Source organism: Hyperoodon ampullatus (genome assembly GCF_949752795.1).
Source record: "Hyperoodon ampullatus genome assembly, chromosome: 6".
Taxonomy (NCBI): domain Eukaryota; kingdom Metazoa; phylum Chordata; class Mammalia; order Artiodactyla; family Ziphiidae; genus Hyperoodon; species Hyperoodon ampullatus.
In genome coordinates, this window is record NC_136919.1 from 102777533 (window position 1) to 102800403 (window position 22871).

The window sequence follows — 22871 nt, forward strand, 5'->3', positions numbered from 1 at the left end:
ACATATTTTCTGATATATGTAAAAAGAGAAAAATTGGCAAAATGAGTACCAACATTTTAAAAAATAATAATTAAGCCTAAATCCCTGGATTTACCAATTTTATAAAATAAGAAAGTAACATTTCATAAAATACAATTTTATGAAATATGATTTTATAAAATTTGTTTAGCTAAGTAACAAATGATTTGCCCACAAAACAGATTTAGCAGGTGGAGTCCAGGGGGCACATTCTACAAAATAAATTTATTGACACTGTAAATGGTTACTAGCATAAAATTGTGGTGGGAATAAAAAGGGCAGTGACCTTCGTCCTGAAGTTTAGGAGTGATCCCTGAATTGAGAGATATCTGAGTTGAAGTGGTCACTGGAAACAAATGGTAGAGACAAATCACAGAGAGCAGACTGTATCAATTCCAGCTTCTGGACTCAGAGAAGGAAGGAAGAGCTTCAGATTTCATTGCAGAGAATGAGGCTGAGAAACTTTAAAATCAGATGCTTTTTCCCAGATCCAGGGGGCCAGCTAATGCACAAAAATGCTTAAAGCCACATAGGTATGTCACCTTTATTTCCTAGAGAAGATGTTAGCATTTTCTAAATCCTCATCTACCGTGCCTGGCATGCATTATTTTATAGCTTTCTGGAAGTTTCATCAGCACCACTTGTATATTTGTAGTACGATGTGTCTGTGGAGAGTAGAGAATGCAGGTCCGGGCTGGGGGCAATGGACTCTTCTAGCTACCACAGTGAGTGGTGCCCCTGCAAACCTGAGTAAGGAAGACAACTTGCCTTTGGGTGGGTAGTGTTACAATCTGCATGTCTAGGGGCACAAATGTAAAGACCGACCCTGTTCTGGGAATGATTATGATTCTGACTGACCTCAAAGGGGTAATTATGAAACCCCTGGATCATCAGGATCTGGATGTTCCCTACTTTTTCCATGGTGTGATCATGACAGAAAGTGTGGCTGTAGATATCTGGGAACATTTCCAGAAATGTCCTCCTGTAGGAGTTAATTATAAAGTAAATGTGTATAAAAGAGAAAATAATATTGAAACCTATCAAGGGGAGTAGATCTTAAGGGTTAATATTGTAGATGGACTACTTTGGAAAAAATCTTTTTCCCTTGGAGTATTAAGAAGTCATCGCATAATTGCCATCTCTCCACATTTTGTTCTAGAGTGCCTGGTTTCTTGATATCAGTGTGAGACCTGTTTTAAATAAAAATCTATTTGTAAAAATCCAGATCTGTAATATGTTCTAAATATCATTATAGTGTCTTTTAACTATAGATTAAAAATCACTTCATTTTCAACAAAATATTTTGATGTAAACATCAAATGTTTTGAAAACAAAGGGGATCTGTTTTTGTTGTTTTCTCTTTTATCTAATTTTTGTATCCATTTTGTCTGGGCATATTAAATGGTAAAAATATTTATAAGATTTGCACTAGGTGAATCTTCTTAAAAAGAAAATACGGAAGGCCACAGAGTCTGGGAATATTAATATCTTTTTAATAGATTGATCCCCCTTGATTTCTTATTCTGGAGTAAAGGTACAAGTTTTTCCATGAAAAGTAGACACACAAATCATCTGACACAATGTATGACAGATGGAAAATGATTGATGGGGATTTTGCTTTAATGCACATTGTTCATTGTAATTTTGCCCAGCTTAATGAACTGTGAATTAATAATGAGGAGCAACACATTCAACGTATTATAGTAATAAAGTGCTTTTATGGACATTTTTCATGTTTCCAGACTTTCTTGGCCACCCTGAACAATTTTAACTCAAAGGATTAAAAAATAATCGCTTATTTAACTGTGTTAAAATAGTCAACTTTGAAAAGGATATTTTCCTGTATGAACTTTTTCCTAATTGATTCCATTTTGTTCTGATCAGTAAACTTACCTGAGTAAGCTGCACTATTTAAAAAAAAGTGATCTGATAGAGTATTAGATGACATACATGACCATAGTCCATTGTTTTCTGATTCAACGACATAAAGGAGTAAAGCGAAAAATTAATAATTATACATTTTTAAATTAGGAGAATAGAAAAACTAAATTTCTTGTAGAAATAAGCCCAAAGAGTCCTCGTGTCAGCCCTGTTCCTCTTAAAAGACCGTGACACTGTAATACCACTGGATAATCTGGGAGACAACCAGCTGTCATTAAAATAGATTTTACCAAGGCAAGGGCAATAGGTTGCTTATTAGCAGTGAGAAATCAGTAGTCTTTTAGAAGTGTACCCTTTGGAAAGTGTGAGATATATAATAAATGAAAGCCTTTCATTATTCATTGTTATAAGCCAAATGTAGATTAAATGTACACTACCTTCAATTCAGATATTAAGATATCCTTCCCTCAGTAATTTTATGAGGTAACATGTATAATGTCAAGCATAGGCTAAGTCATATATTTTATAATCTTTCAAAAATTTTTAAAGCAATGTGTTAACCCTATAATGAATATAAAATGGATCCTAACTGCATGTCTTAGAAAATGTGCATTTCATAGAATTATTTAAGAATGAATCCTTAATAGCCCATCTTTTTAAGTATGTTAGCTGAACGTTATGATTGTGTAATATCATTTTAGGGCATCACCACATTTTAAGAAATAAAATAATATTCAGAAGCATAATTTTGCCAGAATGTAAAATTTAAAACCAGAAATTTGACTTGTGAAAAATCCTCACATGATTATTGGCCTGTTAAAAAATAAAGCAAACCCCACAAACCTGATGCAAGCTATTATGTGCAAAATAATGTGCTAGTTACACAGCCCTCTGGGAAGTGAATGTGAGTCCGGATGCTTCTTTCTTGGTTTATTTCATTCCTAGAGTACCTTTGTTGCAGGTTTTTCTTATGTTCCCAAAGGAAACAAGTAAGCCATCTCAAGTTTAAGTTCTGTCCTCAATAAAGTAAAAAATGTGCCAGATACCATTTGACTGGACGATAACTAAAACTGGACAAATATTTTCTCTCACTGGAGACTGACAGTGTTTTAGTTGTGCTTAAAATTTGTGATTCTCCTAAAAAAAGGGTACAAATGAAAACTTATGGTTACCAGGAGATAAGGGGGGAAGGATAAATTGGGAGATTGGGATTGACATATACACACGACTATATACAAAATAGATAATAATAACCTACTGTATAGCACGGGGAGCTCTACTCAATACTCTGTAATGGCCTCTATGGGAAAAGAATCTTTAAAAAAGGTGGACATATGTATATGTATAACTGGCTCCCTTTGCTGTACACCTGAAACTAACACAAATTTGTAACTCAACTATACTCCAATAAAAATCTTTTAAAATAAAAAAATAGAGTACTACATACATTTCTAAGAAATAAACATTATTTTCTTTATTCTTCTAAAATAAATGAAAATAAAATAATGTAATATGTGATTTTCAAGCTAATGAACACCTAAGAAAGAAATTTGAAAATCTACATTTGGAATGTATAATTCTTTTGTTCAGAGGCAGTGACATTACAAATGAACAAAACTTCTCAAACATTTCCCCATTTAGAGTAATGCTGACAGTGAGTGTCTGGTGGATCTCAGAGGGGCACAACTGATTATATATTTATCATGCTGCCAGTTTGCTAAGTGGTTTCATATTCACTAAGAAAGGCTTGTCAATGGATACTGAAGAATAGATGTGAGGTCTCTGTGAGGTCTTTGTGCCAAGTCTCTGCGTGTTGTCTCTGGGTGAGATCTCTGTGTGAAGTCTCTGTATGAGGTCCCTTTGGAAGGTATCTCTGGGAAATCTGTTAAATCTGTGCTGTTTCTGTCTGAGGGTCTGTGAAGCAACATGAGGTCCCTGTGTGAGGTCTCAGTATGTGATCTCTGAGAAAGGTGTTTGTGTGAGAAGTGTCTCTTGAGAGGTGTGTCCGTGAAGTCTTTGTGTATTGTCTCTGGGTCTCTCCGTTTCTTTTTTTCTTTTGGTCTCTCAATTTCTTGTCTTACTGTACCTTATGGAAGACGGAGCAGCAAGAGAAAGGCAAAGGGACTTGCTTCTGTTTTCTTGCTGTTCCATCAGCATCACCTGTCTGTGGCACTCTCCCAGCAGGAGCCAGGGGGGTCCAAGTCCAGCTTCCCCATATTCCCAGAACTCACTTCTGGGTGCCCCTGAGAGGACCCAGCAGCAGCCAGGTTCAGGGCCCAGCCCTGTCAACTCTTTCCTCTGGGTACCGACCCCTCCCACAAGGCCTGGCTCCACTCTCACTGCTCTGCCCATTCTGGAGGCTGCCTTGGGAATTGGGGCCCAGAGGTAGGGCCTGGCTCCAGGGAGAAACCAGGGGTGTGAGCAGTCCTGTGTTCACTCTGCCCCCTCCACCCCAGGTCACAGCATTTCCAAGTGTTGAGGGGCCTGACAGGGATGGGGGATGGGGTCCATTTCTGTTGTCATCTGGATCAGGGGCATCAGCTGGAACAGAAATCTCCACAATGAGAAAGACACCACCTGGAGCTGTGTCCACCATGCGCCCTGCACATGGCAGAAAGCACCAAATCACTCTAGAGAAATTCTTCCTCATCTCCCTGCTTTTCCATATGGATGGGAGTCAGGAGACAAGAAAAGCTGTGCCAGAAGCAGATCAGTGGAACACCCCTGGATTGCACCCTGCCCCATCCACTTTGCACAGGTCACCTCCACACCACCACAAATCCTGTCTGATTGCTTCTTCACCTGCCAGGCTCTGCCGTGATCAAGGACTGGGAGACAGGCAAGGCTTACTACACAATCACAGGCCAGTCCCCACCTCTCCCCTGGAGCAGTCTTTGGGCCATGTGTTTATGTGAAGGTCACCAGACTAGGAGTCACATCCCAAGTTCCCTAGTCCTGGCTTTTACACCTATTGTTAAGTTATCCTTCCTAAAAGTCAAGAGGTGATGATGTGTAAGCTTATTAAATATAGTATTAAGAGATTAACCTTCCCTGATTTGCTTTACTTCTATAAGTTTGACCTTCTGTTTTGACCTAAAGTTGGTTTCTCTAGGTCTGTGATCTTAGAGTTGGAATAGGGTAGAGACCCTGGGGTGGGGTCATGATGAGCTACTGGACCCTTAACGTTTCCTCCCCTTTAGGCCTTTACATGGTGGTTGTATGTCAGGGGACTGCTCTTTCAGAACTGCACATTTATGGGAATCTGGTACCACTTTGCCTCCTTCCTTGGATCCAGTGATTTTTCTACACCTACGTCCCACCCTAAATTCACAGTGTTTGACCATCAGATAGTTACTACCCACAGTCACACCCCTATTCCATTCATCCAAAACTCCTTCTCTGGGGTTAACATAGAGTGGAAGGTAGGTGACCCATGAACATAGCCATTCATTTATATGGGACTGGACTCAACACAGCCCTCAGCAGCCTCCCTGATACTCCCCCCACCTACACACACAGAGCTGGAAATGCCATCCTTGCTGCTGCTCTAAAGTCTAGGAAAAACAGAGGTGGGGGAGGGTGATGCTGTACATTTTATTATGCCTAAGCTAAAAGGGGTTCATAGGGCATATCTCAATCCCAACCTTCATCAGAGAGAGAAGGAACTCTTAAGAGCAGATGCTGTATATTCCCTACCAAGAGATCCAGGGGCAAGATTTCTCCCGTTTCTGAACTCAGAGCCCATACTCTATTCCCCCCAAACTTCCATCCACTTGGCTCTGACACTTCCTGGAGCCTGAATTGGAATGTCCGGCCCTATCGTGTAAACCTATCCACTACAGTTGCATAAAGTTCAAAGTAGCATAGAAGAAGGAGAAAGACTGGTTGAACCAGATCCTTGGGTGTGGGTTTCATAGGTTTTTCCCATCTCATTGTTAGAGTAATTTTGGTTTGTGTAATGACAGTATCATAAGGTGCAATGAAGGGACACGAGACAAGGAGCAAGCTTGTGATGCTACTGTCCACCTCCCTCCATGCCCCTCCCTTCTAGAAGACAAAGTGCACAGCACAGATAGCAGCCATTACACTATGCTTTTATTAGAAAAATATATATATATATGTATATATATATATGTATTGGGGAACATTAAATATCTTGGATGTGCTAATGAGAAAATCATTTTCTCTACATGGACTGAATTTTTACTTGGAGACATGTTTTCCTACTAAAGGGAAGACTAAAGAAGGATTTTACTGTCGACCAGGCAAGACACCTCCCCAAAGATGACAATGCCTTGGACAGTGTTGATGGCGGGCTGGGGCACCTGGAATCCTTGGCCCATACTGACAGGTACTAACTGGAAACAAACTCTTCTTGGGGGGCAAGGATGGGAGGCACCTTAGGCCCAGCTGCTCATCGTCGAACCTTACACTTTTCAAACTATGTTGGTGTCTGACTTCCCTCTCCCTGATAGAACAACTCTGGCCCTTGGAGGTGGCTTTATGACTGCAGGCTGTATAACCCATCATTCTCCCTTGCTCTGGGTAGGAGGTAAGCCTATGGCAGCAGAAACACCCACATACTGGGACTTGGAATTCCAGTTTGTGTTCATTTAACTTTGTGGCATGAAGTCCATGGTGAATTGCTCTTTTTTCTTCTACGATCTGTCCGACAGCTGTCATGCGTGCCCGACCCTCAGCAGTCTCACTCTTCAAGGTTGATCTGCTTTTGACTGACCCGTGACTCTGGGCAGTGGCTGATATGGGCCTTTTTTTTTTGCAGAGCATCTCGACCATTGACTTTTTTCTTGGGGAAAATCCACTTTAAAAATAGCCTCATCCTTTTTCTGAAGAGGCTTTCTGGAGGGCTATGTTTCTTCTCTGGCATGAGCTGGAGACATCTGCTCCCAATAGAGTCTGTTATTCCCCTGACCTGGGCAGGGCGGCTCATACTTACAGCTTGAGAGGTCCCTAATTCTTTAAACCTTTCTTCATGCTCTCCTGGTTTATGCCTCCTACAGTCCTCTCTTTTGTAAGTAGGGGCAATCATCTTGCTCTGGCTCTTCCATGAGTCTTGGAGTTTTGAAGTTTTGGGCTCCTGCTGCCCTAGGTGGCTCCTTTGGGCTTCCATAAGGCCACTTAGCTCCTGGGAAGCTAACCTGTCTCTGGTGGGGACTCTCTGGGGATGGCACTGAGGCACCTGAGAAGCCAAGTTGTCTGAAGCAAGGAACCTGTGTTTGGGAATGTCCTGAAGCTGGTTGTCTGACTGTACCTTTACTTTGGAGTTAAACTCACTAGCAACCTCCATGTTAAGGCATGTCTCACCTGGATGTTGGAAAACAGACAGTCTAGGTAGTAGGAAACTTCTACTGGCCCCTGGCACCTCTAAACTCCTCATATGTACATTTGTGGTTTGGGATTTTGTCAACACTTTGGTTTCCAAGATAACACTAGACTGTGGTTGAAGAGCAGGAGACTCCTTGGCCTCCACAGCCTCCCTGGCCTCTTCACCTCTCAAAGATTGGGATCCTAAGTTCACCTCCATCACTGTTACCCTATGGCAGGGGTCCCGTGAGGCCTGACCACCACTCTCCTCTCTTGGCTCATTCCTGACCATTGCTGAACTTGGACCTGGCTCTAGGCTGTCCCTCTTGACCCATTCCACAGTCTCACTCTTCCAGGTTCTGCCCACAAGGCTGAGTGTGAGGGACTGAGAAGGTGGCCTGCCCTCTTGTCCAGTCAGAGAAGCCTTTGAGGGCCCATGGTAGTCAGCAGATGGAATCGCTCCCAGGGCACTCTGGATTTCCTTACACACAGTGGAGGGGGCAAGGAGAGGCCTCTTCAGGGTAGGAACTGACTCTTCTGTTATCACCTTCTCTCCTGAATGAGCCTGAGGAGGTTTCTCCAGGAACTCAGCAAACTTGACTGTTGAGTGGGACCCAGATACACAGGTGGCTGAAGGGGAAAAGGCAAACTGTAGAATGGTGGAGGGTTGGAACTTTTTCGTTAAAGAGATTTATGGGCTTGAGGACCTTGAGGGGTAGGGTCCACCTGTGCTTTACCCAAAACCTTATAATATGTGCTTCCAGCACCTTTCGAGTGTCTGGATCAAGGAAGGAAACCCTACAGGAGGTGTTCATGCAGGGTTCCCAACCCTTCAAGCAGTATCTTCCACAGGCTCCAGCAGGCACTGCTTTGCACGTCTCACCAGGAGGGTCTTGACATGAGAGCTGATGAAAGTTGCCCTTGCCAGGAAGCCTCCCCAGGCAGCTGTAGGAGAGCAGATGGGGCCAGGATGGCCAGACAGGACAGGCAGGGGTGGGCACCTGCAGCCCAAGAACCCTCCTCTGCCCCCACACTGACTTCATAATGCTCCTGCTCTCCCTCACCCTAGGGCTTTAGCCACGCCCTCCCATGGCTCCCCCTCCCAGGGCTGGGGTCACATTATAGGCTCTGGGAGGAAGGACGACCCAGGAGAGAAGGGGAAAGATTCTTTACCTTTGCAGAAGTGAAACCAGGTCGTGAGTCCCCTCCAGTTCTTCCAGGCAATCTCTGCAAGCTGGAAATCAGGAGACTGGGTCATGGTGGTGAAGGCAGAGGCCTAAGAGTCTTTCAGGAGGCTGAGTACAATGGCCCTTTAAGGGAAATCTTTGGAGGATTAGACTCTGGAGCCCAAGTATCAGTGTCCAAGGCCACATGTCCCTGACAGTGATGGTAAGTCTCACTTGAAAAGGGTTTGTCCTTTGCAAAGTGCTTCCACGTTAATTAGGCTCTGTTAATTAGGCTCAGGCTCTGTTTCCTGAGGAATAAGCTCTGCCACTGGCATCCTCAGAGACCGTGAAGCTGGGCCCTCAGGATTAGGAGAGATGGAAGCTAATTCTCGGGTGGCGCAGGGCTGAATGGCAAAGGCTTTCCTTTCAAAGATCCACTTTTCTTCCTACTCCTGCTCCTCCCCTTCAGCTCTACTTGATGCTGAGAGATAAGAAAAAGTGAGGGGCGAACACCCAACTCTCACTGTCCTCTACCTAGGCAAGCTGTGTTCATGAACAACATGACTTTCTACATTTAACTAAAACTCTGTGGGGTTTTTTCCCTTTTACTTATTTTTAAAGTGGATAACAATATTTTCAGTTTTTCTTCTTTGAAGAGTGCAAAGAAGGTTTTTTTTGTTTTTTTTTTTGTTTGTTTGTTTGTTTTTTTGCGGTACGCGGGCCTCTCACTGTTGTGGCCTCTCCCGTTGCAGAGCACAGGCTCCGGACGCACAGGCCCAGCGGCCATGGCTCACAGGCCCAGCCGTTCCGTGGCACGTGGGATCTTCCCAGACAGGGGCACGAACCTGCGTCCCCTGCATTGGCAGGGGGACTCTCAACCACTGCACCACCAGGGAAGCCCAAGAAGGACTTTTTAAGTTTTAATCACCATAGATTTCTTCTGTCACTGTTCCTCTGATCAAGAAACACACACATTCTCAGACCTAAATGCCCACGTGAGCTTTGTCAGATAGGATTCTGCTTCCCAAGGCCAGACCTCTAGTCCAGCCTCTTCTCTCAGGCTCTCAGGGGCTCAGCCCCAACACAGAGGAAGGTCTCACTTGTGACACCCGCTGTGGGTAGGTGGCTGGTGAACCAGGGCTCAGGGGTCAGCCTTCCTGCAGAGATTGAACTCTTAGTAATCCAGTCCTTGACCATTAGTCACTGCATTTGTGACTTGCCCTGGAGCCCTCTACCATACCTGAACTCCTGGTCTAAGATCTTAGGCTAGAAATCCTCATGCCCACTCTAACCCCTCTCTGGCCTGGCTTTTCCCTAGAAGGATGATGTTCTATACTTTTCTGAGAGTTCCCATCTCAGGAGTCTCTCTACGTGGTTTAGAAAAGTGGAAATAAGAATAAGAAAAAAAGAGATAATCTCTGCTGGGATTAAGCCAAAGGTTTCTTACCTTCCTGATGTTTCAATGTTTCCTAGGTCGTGCTAAGAATGGATTACTGTGGAAGCAGGGGAGTAACATTAGGAAGAGCCCCAGTCCACACAGGAACCCAAGGATGATATCAATCACCCAGGAAGTTGGGCTGGATCTCAGCCAGATAGCAACAATGTTTTTCAAAGAAAAGAGATTCTCCATCTTCTGAACTGCATTGCTGCCCTCAGGCAACAGAGCACTGGGAGTTCACTTGATGGCAGAACCCCAGGCCTGCGTCACAGAGCTGTGGCCTTGTCACTAAGGGCTCCTGAGTGTGGGGGAGGGGCAATAAGAGAAATAGGCTGAATCACTGGCCCTCCTTCCCATCCAGACCCACAGACACTGTGAACCCTCCTGGGGCTTCCAGATCCCTCCTTCCAACTACTCTCATCCTGTCAGAGAGACCTTAGCCAATTTTCTGTTCATTCCATCTGGAACCTGGTTCCTTCAACCATGAGAGACCTTTACTTGAGGCCCACCAACTTGATAACTCTTGAACATCTTAAGCTGACCCTGGAAGACTGGCTGTTTCACAGACATTTTTACTCAGGATTTCCTTTGTCCTCAGCTCCAACTTTCCCACATCATGTTTGTGTCTTGTGTAAACCCAGGGATAGAACTTGAATTTCTTTTACACTTATTTAGTTTTGTGAATTTTGAATAGTGTATGTTTTGCCTCATTTTCTATCAGAGGGAACTAAACACAAACATTAAAATAATTTATTTTTCAAAATTCATAAGTATGAAAGAATTATAAATAGTTACGTAATAGGGAAGAACAAATCTGACTCCACATGAGATCTTTTTTACTTTAATCTTTATGCTTTGTTGCCTGAGCTAACTCTGTCCATCCCTGTGACCCAGGCTGGCTCTGCACTTTTTGTAAAACAATGTTGCCTAGAGCCTGAAATATACAGGATAGAATATTTCTAAGGCTCTGACTTTTAAGAGCCCATTCATGGAGATAAAAAGTTGCAGAACAGAGAATAATAATTGTTTTGTTGGCGGTTTACAGGAACACATGACCTGACCAGGATCTGACCCATCTGGCCAGCTGCTAGAACAAAGGATCCAACACCAAGATATTTGCAACAATTAACCATGCCCCTCCCTCACCTTGCCTTTAAAAAGGCTTTGCTGAAAGCCTTCAGGGAGTTTGGGGTTTTTCCTGGGCATGAGCCACGTGTCTTCTTGCATGGCACTGTGAAAACCTTTCTCTGCTCCAGACTCTGATGTTTCAGTATTTAGCCTCACTGTGCATCAGGCACACAGACTTGCATCTGGTAACAGTTAAACCTTCAAATGATATTTTTGTAAGTTTGTAGTGTTTATAATTCTGGAGTTAGTAAATCTTTAAACTGCACAAAAACTTTTGGGACACACTGCAAACACGCACACACACACATACTCATTTTCCTTAACCAATCTAGTACTTTCAAATCCAATAATCCATACTTTTCTACTTAAAAAAAATCTTTCATATGTTGTCTCAACCCAACTTCTTAGTTTGCAACGATAAGACAGTCCCCACTCTCCAGATAAATTTTGAAATATGTGGTCTTAATCCATTAGGGCTGCTATAACAATATACCATAGACTGGGTAGATTAAAAACAACAGACATTTATTATCACAGTTCTGGAGGCTGGGAAGCCCAAGATCAAGTCACCAGTATGGCCACCTTGTAGTGAGAGCTCTCTTCTTGGTTCACAGCTGGAGCCTTCTCTCTGTATCCTCATATGATGGGAGGAGGCTAGAGATATCTCTGGAGTCTCTTTTATAAGGCACTAATCCCATTCATGAAAGCTCATAAGCACTTTTGCACGGCCCCGCCTCCTATCTTTAAGAGGTAGGATTTCAACATGTAAATTTTGAGAGAACATTAACATTCAGACATGTGCACTCATTCTATACCCGGAAGCTAGGAATGGGTTAGGGGGAGCCAAGGTCCTGACCCTAAAGGGCTGTAGGGTGAAGAGTAGGACTAGGGGTCAAACCCTTGGGGCTGAGCCAGGTCTTGAGCAGCCTCTTCAGATATTCCTAGCGTGCTATGTATGTATTCTCTTTTCTGAGTGTGCCTTGCCTTTCCTGCCCCATCCTCCCAGGCCCCTGAAGCTTCAAGTCCAGCCTGAACCATAGAGAAAGGGAGCACCGCTTTCTAGCCCTTAGCAGTAACACAGGATTCACTGAAGGATTCACATGGTAAATATGTCTTAATGCCCCATGAGGGCTTTAAAATAATGTGTATTCTCTGCTTGTTGGTCATAATTTTATACAGTTTTAGTGGGAACGTGGGCATGTGAGTTTATTTGGCTATATTGCCATGAATGTGCACTTTCACAAACATGTCTCCTACATCTACTATTTTTCCTACAGTCTTTTCCTCCCATATGATATTCTCACCTTAATTCAACCTTTTATCAAAATTTAGACTTAGATCTGTCACCATATGGACATGCTTTGTAAGAAAATAGCTTCAACCGAGGAGGTCAGTGGAAGGCCTGGACCAGCTATCTTGGTTCCATGATAGTAAGCAAAGGATCGCAAACTACCATGTTAAGCTTAAGCACAAAGCAAAGTTGATTTAAGCATAGGTACACTCTCAGAGAGGGAGAGAGAGAAGGAGAGAGAAAGAGCAGGCCGTTTCTGAGAACAGGCTATTTCAGCGAAGTGAAGCAAGCCCAAAGCAAAGTATATCGAAGCAAAGGTACACTCTCGGGATGGGGGGGGATGGGTGTACTCTTTCTGCAAATTGAAAGCAGCATTCCTATAAAGGCTTACGAGCGCTTTTAAGGAGCATTTTGCAGAGAGGCGGGGGTGAGTGACAAGGATCATTATTTGATTGACAGTTCTGAGCTATGTAACAAGTTTTCTGCTGCGCATGCTCTCATCCTTGAATCCCCAAGAAATGCCTACTGGGTGGGGGGAGGGGCAAAACCACATGTAATTTAGTGTAATTATGGTCTAATGAGTTTGGATTTGCTATAGGTTATACGCCTGTCTGGTCTGGGCATGCACAGCCTGGAGAAGTTCCCTTGTGTTACTGTGCCTCTCTTTATCAGGATAAGCTGCCCACCACCCCACCACAGTTTCTCCCGTTCTGGGTGGAGTCAAGGAATAGTCCCCAGAGGGCTGGGTGTGACTCAATTTCTTCTTCTTGTCTTTCTCACCACTGTCACCTCCTTGCTGCTAATGTCTGACTAACTACCTAACAGGTCTTCTTTGCATTCATATTTGCTCTCTAAATTTTCTCTATTACTTTATTTTCAATATGTTTTGTTTGATGGGGTTTTTTTTGGAAATTTAAAAATCTTATGATAACATTTACCTTGATTTATTTAATTATTGTTCTACTGTTATTGATTTCTGCCATCTTATTTTATACTTTATTTTCTACATTTTCTTTATTGTTTCTTTTTTTCCCTTCTTTGGCATCTTCCATTTTACAGGTCAAGGGTACTTATGTTTGTTTGACATTTGGGAATTTTTAATACTGTAATGGTTTTATATCTTGAATTATGTTAATTTTCTCCTCAATTTCTTACCCGTGGATGAAAAATGTTCCCTGCCATATCAGTAGACAAAGGATGTTGCAGTCATCAAGTCAGACGTCAAAGCAGGAACCCTCAACTGTGCACCTTGAGGGGATTCGGGATGGAGAAAAACAGCGTACTGATTCTAGAGTTAAGGTGCATATCAAAGGAATGATTTCACGGAGCCCAGATTCTTTCATCTTCTCATACATAGAAAAGTGCTAAAGTCCTTAACTTGAGATGTCTAGTTTTCTTTAATTAATAGTAATCTTTTGATGTTCTGACTACCTGGTTTTTGTTGACTCCTCCCTTAGGTCTTCTGAGCAGTTCCTCAGAGTGATCTGACAGTCTGTGTTCTGGGCTTAAGTCCTCAGAAAATCTGCCAAATAAAACATAATTCTCCTTTTGGGTTGTGCATAGTTTTCAGTCAGCAGTCTTGGCAACCAATGAAGGGGCCCAGAGCAGACTTTTCTTCTTTGCCTGAACTCTATGAGGATCCAGAGTCCTGGCACCAGCAGAGGCTTCTTGGGCCTGTCCGCTTTCTCAGAGAGTTCAGACGAATTTGGGTGAGTATCTCCTGGTTCTTGGATCTCCAGTTTTGGTTGATGATCCTAAGTTTTATTCAGTGGTGTTCAACTCTTCTCTTGAGTAGTAGGTTATCCTTGAAACTTGGTTTCAAGAAGAAGTACTTGGGTCATCCTCAGTGAAAGACACTGGGAAGATTTTTACTCAGTTTAAACACTGAGAGCTTATCCTCAGTAGAAAAACACTGGGAAGACTTTTGCTCAAGTGGGTTAGCCTCACTTAAAAGACACTGGGAAGATCTTGCTCAGTGTAGACACTGTGTGGTTTATCCTCAGCTGAAAGACTGGGGAGACTTTGCTCAGGTGAAAGACACTGAGTAAAAGTGGGACTGGGTAATTAGGTGGAAGACTAACCTGTCTTCCTTGAATTGGCTACTTTAATAGAGTTTGTCAAAATAAAAGTGATCTTCACAAATTGAACTCAGAATGGGGAACTTAGCTTTCAATACAAAAGAAAAAGGAACAACAGATTTCCAGCCTCCAACGGATATCCTGGCCAGGTTTATGTCCATACAAAATTTACATTTACAAGTGCTTACTTACTTGGGACTTAAAGAAAATCTTGCCCTAAAAATGACTAAGATAGGACTCTTTTATTGCATATGCAGTTAAGTTAGAAAAAGCTGGCTCGATAAAAACCTCTTTTCAGAATTCTGACTTCAAAAAAACAAAAGGCTTTCTAGGGGAAACTTGCATTTCTCTTCCTGTGTCTTTGAAATGTAAGTGTTCTGATATTCTTCTGTGTGTGTGTGTGTGTGTGTGTGTGTGTGTGTGTGTGTGTTTTGAGAACTTGGTCACTACCATCCAAAAGTACTTATATGGTGTACATTTGGCAGCCAGTCAAATAGACTGGGATTCTGAGCAGTCTTTTGTCTGACTGTACAACTCTCAGGGGCTTTTTGCCATCTTAACCTTCATTGTGTCAGCCTGTACAACAAAGACCATTACTTTCTTAAACTACTTTTGGGAGTAAACTTTCTGGATCTTATTTAGACAGCATCCTTTACACTCTTTTGTGGGGAAGCCTCTTGCGTCTTATTGGTTTGAGTCACTATTAAGGTATACCTCATTTATGGCCAGATGATGGATCCTTCAAATTGGAGAAACTTCTAAATTGGTAAATTTTTAGAGAGCTCTCATTATAAACAGCTGTTTCATTGGCTCCTATGGGGGGGCGGAAATGCTGGAAATTAGTCATATAATGGTTAACCTAAAAACTCCTTTAGTTTCAAACAAACCCAAAAAATTGGTTTGGGAAACCTTATTTGTGGTCTCTGCTTCCCCTAAATGGGTCTTACAGATGCTAATAAAAACATTAGAATAATTATTGTTAATTAGGTTAAGTAACAGGGAAAAAAACTGAAGGAAAAGCCTAAAAACTTTTTCCCAACAAGGTGGAAATTTTAAAGGGACTTCTCCTAAATGAATAAGAAATCTTTAGATGGTTATTTTAAAGTGGGATAAATAAAACAGACATTAATGAGATAAATCAAAGATTGGATACAATACTACCTAAGATTGGATGGGCCAAAGGGATCTCCTACTTGTCATCAACATTAAAGGGCCAGACCCAAACAAGTCTGCCCTATTTACCCCAGTTTAAAGTACGTATATTTTATTACATGTAAATTTTATACACGTAAAATTACACTGAGATACCTGACCAACAATTACTTGGGGCAAAAGTTAGACCAATTAATCAAGTTAAAAGATTGACAAAAGTGCCTGAGTCCCTTGGCTCAACCACTCTCTGGGGACCCCAGAGTCTTTATAAAAATTGGTATGTTTAAATGGGCATTGTGTAAGATAATTACCTCTCTTTTGCCTAATTATATTGTGTGGGATAGACATGTTTCACTGGGGAATTCTTCCCCTGCCTGATATTATAAGACGGCATATGAAGGAAATATTAATTAAACATACTAAAGGAAACCAGTGGGATTACCTGAGCCTATACAATATAAAGTAAAAACTGACAGCTAATATTTAAGGGATAATAAAAATAAATAATGGAGACTTTACTCTGGGTCTAACCTGTGCACTCAGAAAGAGGGTCTTTGTTGAATGCCTTATGCAAGTTTTGAAGGTATGATAAATTAAACCATAAAGTTCTAGACTATAGAATTCTGAAATTTCAGTCTAGTTGGAAATCTTCTCACTGATACAGAAAAGCAAGTTAAAGAAAACATAGTTGGGCAAATCAATCTTTTAATATTATTTAGGTGACAGGCCAGTTCTTTGGGGAATTAAAAGCAACTGTCTTTGTCTTGCAAATCGGTACAAATCAGAAATGTAAATACAGACCACAATGACCTGAGACTGAGCCTAATTAGCTAAATTAGGTAGAACCTGAAACCAAGGTTAAAAAAGGGGGAAAAGTGGCCTTTTAAAACTCAAACGGCTGATTAGTCAGTCAAGAAGACGGAGGAGTAGGAAGATGTGGAGTTCATATCTCCCCACAGATGCATCAAGAATACATCTACAAATGGAACAATTCTCCCAGAGTACCTGATAAACACTAGCAGAGGACCTCAGGCACCTGAAAGGACAAGAAAGATCCCCACGTAAGCAGGTAGGACGAAAGAAAGAAGAAGGGAAAAGGAAGAGCAGATGAAGTGGGACGTGACCTGTGACCCTGGGCGGGGGAGCGGAGCTGAAGGTGAGAAGAGGTTCCCGCATCTGGGGAAGCAGCGGGGAGAGAAGCTGGGGCAGAAGGAGAAATTTGGTGGCTCAGAGAACAGTGCAGCAACCAGTCTGTGGCAGGCAGGAGAGAGTGAGGCCTACACAAGTGGTCTGGCCACAGCTCTGCATGCCCCAGCCACTGGGGACCACTGGTGCACATGGGGGCTGAGTGTTGGAATGTGGGGTTTGAAGAGCAGACCCAGGAAGGGGAATGATGTTGGCTGTGAGGAGACAGCTCAAGGGGATAGGAGTGAGGAGCTCCACAACAAGGAATGCTCCTGGAGGAAGCCCAGACCAGCAGAGAAGCAAAGTGCCACTGCTGAGTGATGCACAAAGGGCGGGGCCCCCATTGCAGCCTCTCTCCTCACGCACTGGCTCCTGCCTCCACAGGCACTAGGAAGGGCTCCTGCCAGAGTGGCTCACAGGCCCCCAGCCATCATCACCTCAGCACTCTCCTGCTTGGGTGGCCCATTTGCCCAGCTTGCCACCTTGACTCCCTCCTGCCTGACAGGCTCGTACATCCCATAGCCACCCAGCACCCTCTCACCTGGGCAGCCTGCCTGCCCTGATTGCCGCTTCTACATCCTCCTGCCTGACAAGCTCGTGTGCTCCAGCAGCCTTGGGAGCAGACGCCAGTGGGTGGCCCACATGCAGAGATGGGGCTGAAACCACAGCTGAGTTCCAGGGGACATGCAACTAAGGAAGAAGAGCTGAAATCTCTCCTCATGGCTGTGCAAATCATGGCATTACACTTCCTCTGATGGCTTCCTAAATTCGGCACCTGGGAACATCCCAATGGACAAGTGCTCCTGCAGCTGAGACAGGTCTGGCTTTAGCAGCTGTGGGTTTTGTGGGCACATACATGCTGGGGTTTGGCCAGGCCAGAGTCTGAGCTGCCTCCGTATCTCACATAGTGGGTCCAGGTACATAATTACTGCAGTCCTGGGACCTGACCTCAGTGGATCTGGGCCAGTGGCCTGGTGGAAATGATGCCTGAGTCACCAGGGCCAGTTGCCAGCATAACCATGGTTAAGGTGGGACTGAGAGCAGTACCAACAGCAGTGTACTTTGTAAGCCTACACAATGGGCGGAAAGGAGACAAAACAGAGCATACCCACAGGTGAACACCTCCAGAGGAGGAATACTCAATGGCTTCTATCCCAGTGGGAGTGCTCCAGTCCTCCCGACCTCACACCGCAGATCAGAAACACAGCTAAGAAACAGACCTGACGGCCTCTGCTCCAACGACTAGGGGTCAGAACCCAACCCTGACAAGGCAGTGACAGCCACAGAGGAAAGGGAAATTTCTGCTGAATAAAAATCAAAATTAAGAAAATCAACAGGAAAGATCAAACTTGGAAAATGTTTGCAATATCAATATCTGGCAAAGAACTTATATACAGATTAAAGAATTTTTACACTTCAAAAATAAAAAGACAACCCAATGGGAGAAAATGGCAAAAATATATTTATGGATATGTTATATATATAAATGTAAAGTATATGTCTCCATGAATATATGCCTATTGGCTATTTGCATGTCTTCCTTTTATTTTTAAGTGCCTAATTACATTTTTTATATATATATACACACTATTACATATAAAATAGATAACTAATAAGAACCTACTGTATAGCACAGGGAACTCTATTCAGTACTCTGTAATGACCTATATGGGAATAGAAACTAAAAAAGAGTGGATATATGTATATGTATAACAGACTCACTTTGCTGTACAGCAGAAACTAACACAACATTGTAAATCAACTATACTCCAAAAAAATTAATTAAAATATTTACATATATTGTATACAACATATATATTAAGTATATATAATTTATATATATTTAGAGATTGCTCCATCAAAGACGTACAAATTATAATTATAATGAGATACCACTACATAGTACTATAATGTCTAAAATTTAAAAAACTGTTAATATCAAGTTTTGGTGTGGACCTAGAGAAACATGAATACATTGTAAATGGGCTTGTAGAATGAAAGCTTTAAAGTTAAATATACATTTACATATGACCAAGCAATTACCTAATAGTTCATACTTACCCAAGAGATATGAAGTCTTATGTCACACAAATTTGTTCACAAAAATGTGTAACACCATTATTCATAAGAGGTAAAACTGGATACGACCAAAATATCCAAGATTTTTTTTTAAACATCTTTATTGGAGTATAATTGCTTTACAGTGGTGTGTTAGTTTCTGCTTTATAACAAAGTGAATCAGTTATACATATACATATGTTCCCATATCTCTTCCCTCTTGCGTCTCCCTCCCTCCCACCCTCCCTATCTCACCCCTCTAGGTGGCCACAAAGCACCGAGCTGATTTCCCTGTGCTGTGCGGCTGCTTCCCACTAGCTATCTATTTAACGTTTGGTAGTGTATATATGTCCATGCCACTCTCTCAGTTTGTCACAGCTTACCCTTCCCCCTCCCCATATCCTCAAGTCCATTCTCTAGTAGGTCTGTGTCTTTATTCCCGTCTTACCCCTAGGTTCTTCATGACCTTTTTTTTTCCTTAGATTCCACATATATGTGTTAGCATACGGTATTTGTTTTTCTCTTTCTGACTTACTTCACTCTGTATGACAGACTCTAGGTCCATCCACCTCATTACAAATACATCAATTTTGTTTCTTTTTATGGCTGAGTAATATTCCATTGTATATATGTGACACATCTTCTTTATCCATTCATCCGATGATGGACATTTACATTGCTTCCATGTCCTGGCTATTGTAAATAGAGCTGCAGTGAACATTTTGGTACATGACTCTTTTTGAATTATGGTTTTCTCAGGGTATAGGCCCAGTACTGGGATTGCGGGGTCATATGGTAGTTCTATTTTTAGTTTTTCAAGGAACCTCCATACAGTTCTCCATGGTGGCTGTATCAATTTACATCCCCACCAACAGTGCAATAGGGTTCCCTTTTCTCCACACCCTCTCCAGCATTTATATGGTACTGGCACAAAAACAGAAATATAGATCAATGGAACAGGATAGAAAGCCCAGAGATAACCCCACACACATATGGTCACCTTATCTTTGATAAAGGAGGCAAGAATATACAGTGGAGAAAAGACAGCCTCTTCAATAAGTGGTGCTGGGAAAACTGGACAGGTACATGTAAAAGTATGAAATTAGAACACTCCCTGACACCATACACAAAAATAAACTCAAAATGGATTAAAGTCCTAAATGTAAAGCCAGACACTATCAAACTCCTAGAGGAAAACATAGGCAGAACACTCTATGACATAAATCACAGCAAGATCCTTTTAGACCCACCTCCCAGAGAAATGGAAATAAAAACAAAAATAAACAAATGGGACCTAATGAAACTTCAAAGCTTTTGCACAGCAAAGGAAACCATAAACAAGATGAAAAGACAACCCTCATAATGGGAGAAAATATTTGCAAATGAAGCAACTGACAAAGGATTTATCTCCCAAATTTAGAAGCAGCTCATGCAGCTCAATATCAAAGAAACAAACAACCCAATCTAAAAATGGGCAAAAGACCTAAATAGACATTTCTCCAAAGAAGATATACAGATTGCCAGCAAACACATGAAAGGATGCTCAACATCACTAATCATTAGAGAAATGCAAATCAAAACTACATTGAGGTATCACCTCACACCGGTCAGAATGGCCATCATCAGAAAATCTCCAACAAGATTTATATGGGTGAACCAGTTGTGGTATATCCATACAATGTCATATCATACAGCAGTAGAAGGATAGAATTATGAGGAATGCAACAAGGATGAATCTCAGAAACACTATGCTGAGAAAAAAGCTAGACACACAAGAGTATGTACTTTATGTTTCTGTTTATATGACTTTCTAGAAAAGGAAAAATGAATCTATGGCGACAGAAAACATATCAGCAGTTGCCTGTATCAAATATGGAGTAGAGAGTGACTGCAAAGAGGAAAGGGAAAACTGCAAAGGGGGGTAATAGGAAAATTGTCTACCTTGATGGAAACAGAGTTACAAAATATTTACATTTGTCAAAATTCACTAAAGTGTACATTCAAGTTAGTATATTTTTTATATTATACCACAATCTATTTCTTTTAATAAAATAATTATGAAGAGTAGGTAAGTGGGCAAAGGACCTGAACGCCAGCTTTAGCTATGTTAGAGCTGTAAAATCAAAAAAAGATCAAGTTGCCCCTAATTTAAAAACCAAGAAAATGCATAGAAGTTGAGGAATAGAGATTTTCACTTATTTTAAGAGTGAGTTTTCTAACAATTAGAGCTTCCTATAAATGAAATAAACTTATTTTGAGTTGGCAATTTCTTTCTCAGTGAGGACATTCAAGTACAAGATGACGATCATTTTTCAGGTATGTTGTAGAAGTGCCTTAGAGATTGAAATTTGCATTAACCAATATTTAAGATGATTCAATAACATCAGAAAATATGCTATATTCATATATGCTCTTTTATGGTAGAGTTCTGTCTATAATGTTTTCTAAAATATCCTTTGAATTAATATTTCAATAGTAGTCTCCAGTGCTGCAAATGTAGGCCAGAAAGTTAGATCTGTGCACAGTCTATTTTTTAAGAAGCTTGTAATCTGGAAGAGAAGATAGACAAAAATGTTGTAGCAAAATGCAGTAAGTTTCATAATAGAGATATCCTCATGCTCTTATATGACATGGAAGCAGTGTCACATTCTTAATATGTCATCTTTTTCTGAAATACTTCAGTATTAATTTCTAACAATGATAATAATTAATTAAGGCATGAATTATTTACGGAGAGATACTAGTTATTCCTAAAATATTTGGAGATTGTTTTAACATGAAGGTATTTCTTAGAATACCTCCAGTAAAGTTCCAAAACGTGTCTTTCAAAGCCTAAATGTGTTTGTACAATCCTGAAAACCTCAAGGAAAAATGTGAATGTTGCTGATTATCCACCATTTAAAGTTTTCTAGGCTTTGGCATTTTTCTGTAAGTATAAATAATTGACTATGAACTATGCAGAGAGTTGTTTTACCTGAATTTCTTTGAGATCCATCAGATGTGGCCATTAAAATGAGCCAATCTCCTCCATTACAACTACTCACTGTGCAGGCTTCTAGTCAAGCATTGGTGGAGATAGCGCAGCTCAATTTAAATGTAAAATTCAAGGTAATGTAACTAAACAAGTTAGTCCTATCCTTTTCCCCTTACTTTCCCTTAGAGAGTTTTTGAAGTTAGGGGTTTGTAAAATGAAAATATTAAACCAAATTTAATAGCAAAATGTCATTGATATCATTAGTGAAACCAAGCCCAGTTTCCATTTACCCCAAAGTATAAATTGCCTATCTGAGAAGCAGTTCAAATTTAAGTCATGTCAGATTGGTGGTCTTTCTGAGTTTCAGTTTGGAACTCTTATTTGAAGTCATTGTTTCATTCAAGAGCATCTCAATATCAATAGCAGGTTTTCTACTTCAGCAAAAGCCTTGATGTACATCAGTGCCATTGGGTCCAGAGGATAGCCTCTTTGTACGTTTTTTTCTCCCAGTCTCACTGCAATGTTAAAGTCACTGATATCACAGAGCACATTTCTAATCCTAACTATATGCCCTAATTTTGGCAGAAATCCACTCCTCCACTTTTATGCAATGTATTAACAACCAGAAATTTAATTGTATTTGTTGAGACTGTAATATTAACGTGAAGCATTCCTTTTCTGAAGCTCAAATTCTTAACACTTGCTTTCCCCTTTGCAAGAAATACTTACTCCTTTACTCCCTCGTCCCCTTAGGCTACCTATGTCATACTTCAGTTAAGAAGACATTTCACAAGGGATGCCTTTCCTCATCCTTCCAGGTGAGAAAGGCTCCCTGTTCCATGGCTCATAGTACCCTGTCTATATTTACTACAATTAGTAATTATTCTTTAGACTGCAGGCTCTAAGAAATATGGACAATGCTTGCTTTTCCACACCTTGTATTACCAGCACCTAATGCAGTGCCTGGGACATAGTAGAAGTTCTAGAAATATGTAATGATTGCTGAATGAATGAATGAATGAATGAATGTGTTAGTAACAAGATAAATGCATAAATCGTATTTGTAAAGCACAATACAAAGTAATTTCATTAATATTCACCCACTTATTTGTACCTTTATACCCTTCTCTTCATTTATATATCTTAGAATTACTTTTAATTTTATCAGCAGGGATAC

General features: G+C 41.3%; 1 protein-coding gene across 1 annotated transcript; it reads right to left on the bottom strand.

The window, feature by feature from the left end:
• Positions 1 to 6150: 6150 nt before the first annotated feature.
• Positions 6151 to 8267, bottom strand: LOC307054857 (spermatogenesis-associated protein 31A6-like; the record flags this gene model as incomplete). The annotated part of the gene is given in 3 exon segments (XM_079706730.1): positions 6151 to 6675; positions 6677 to 7904; positions 7906 to 8267. Coding segments are annotated over 3 exon segments (2115 nt in total).
• Between the last annotated feature and the right edge of the window lie 14604 nt (positions 8268 to 22871).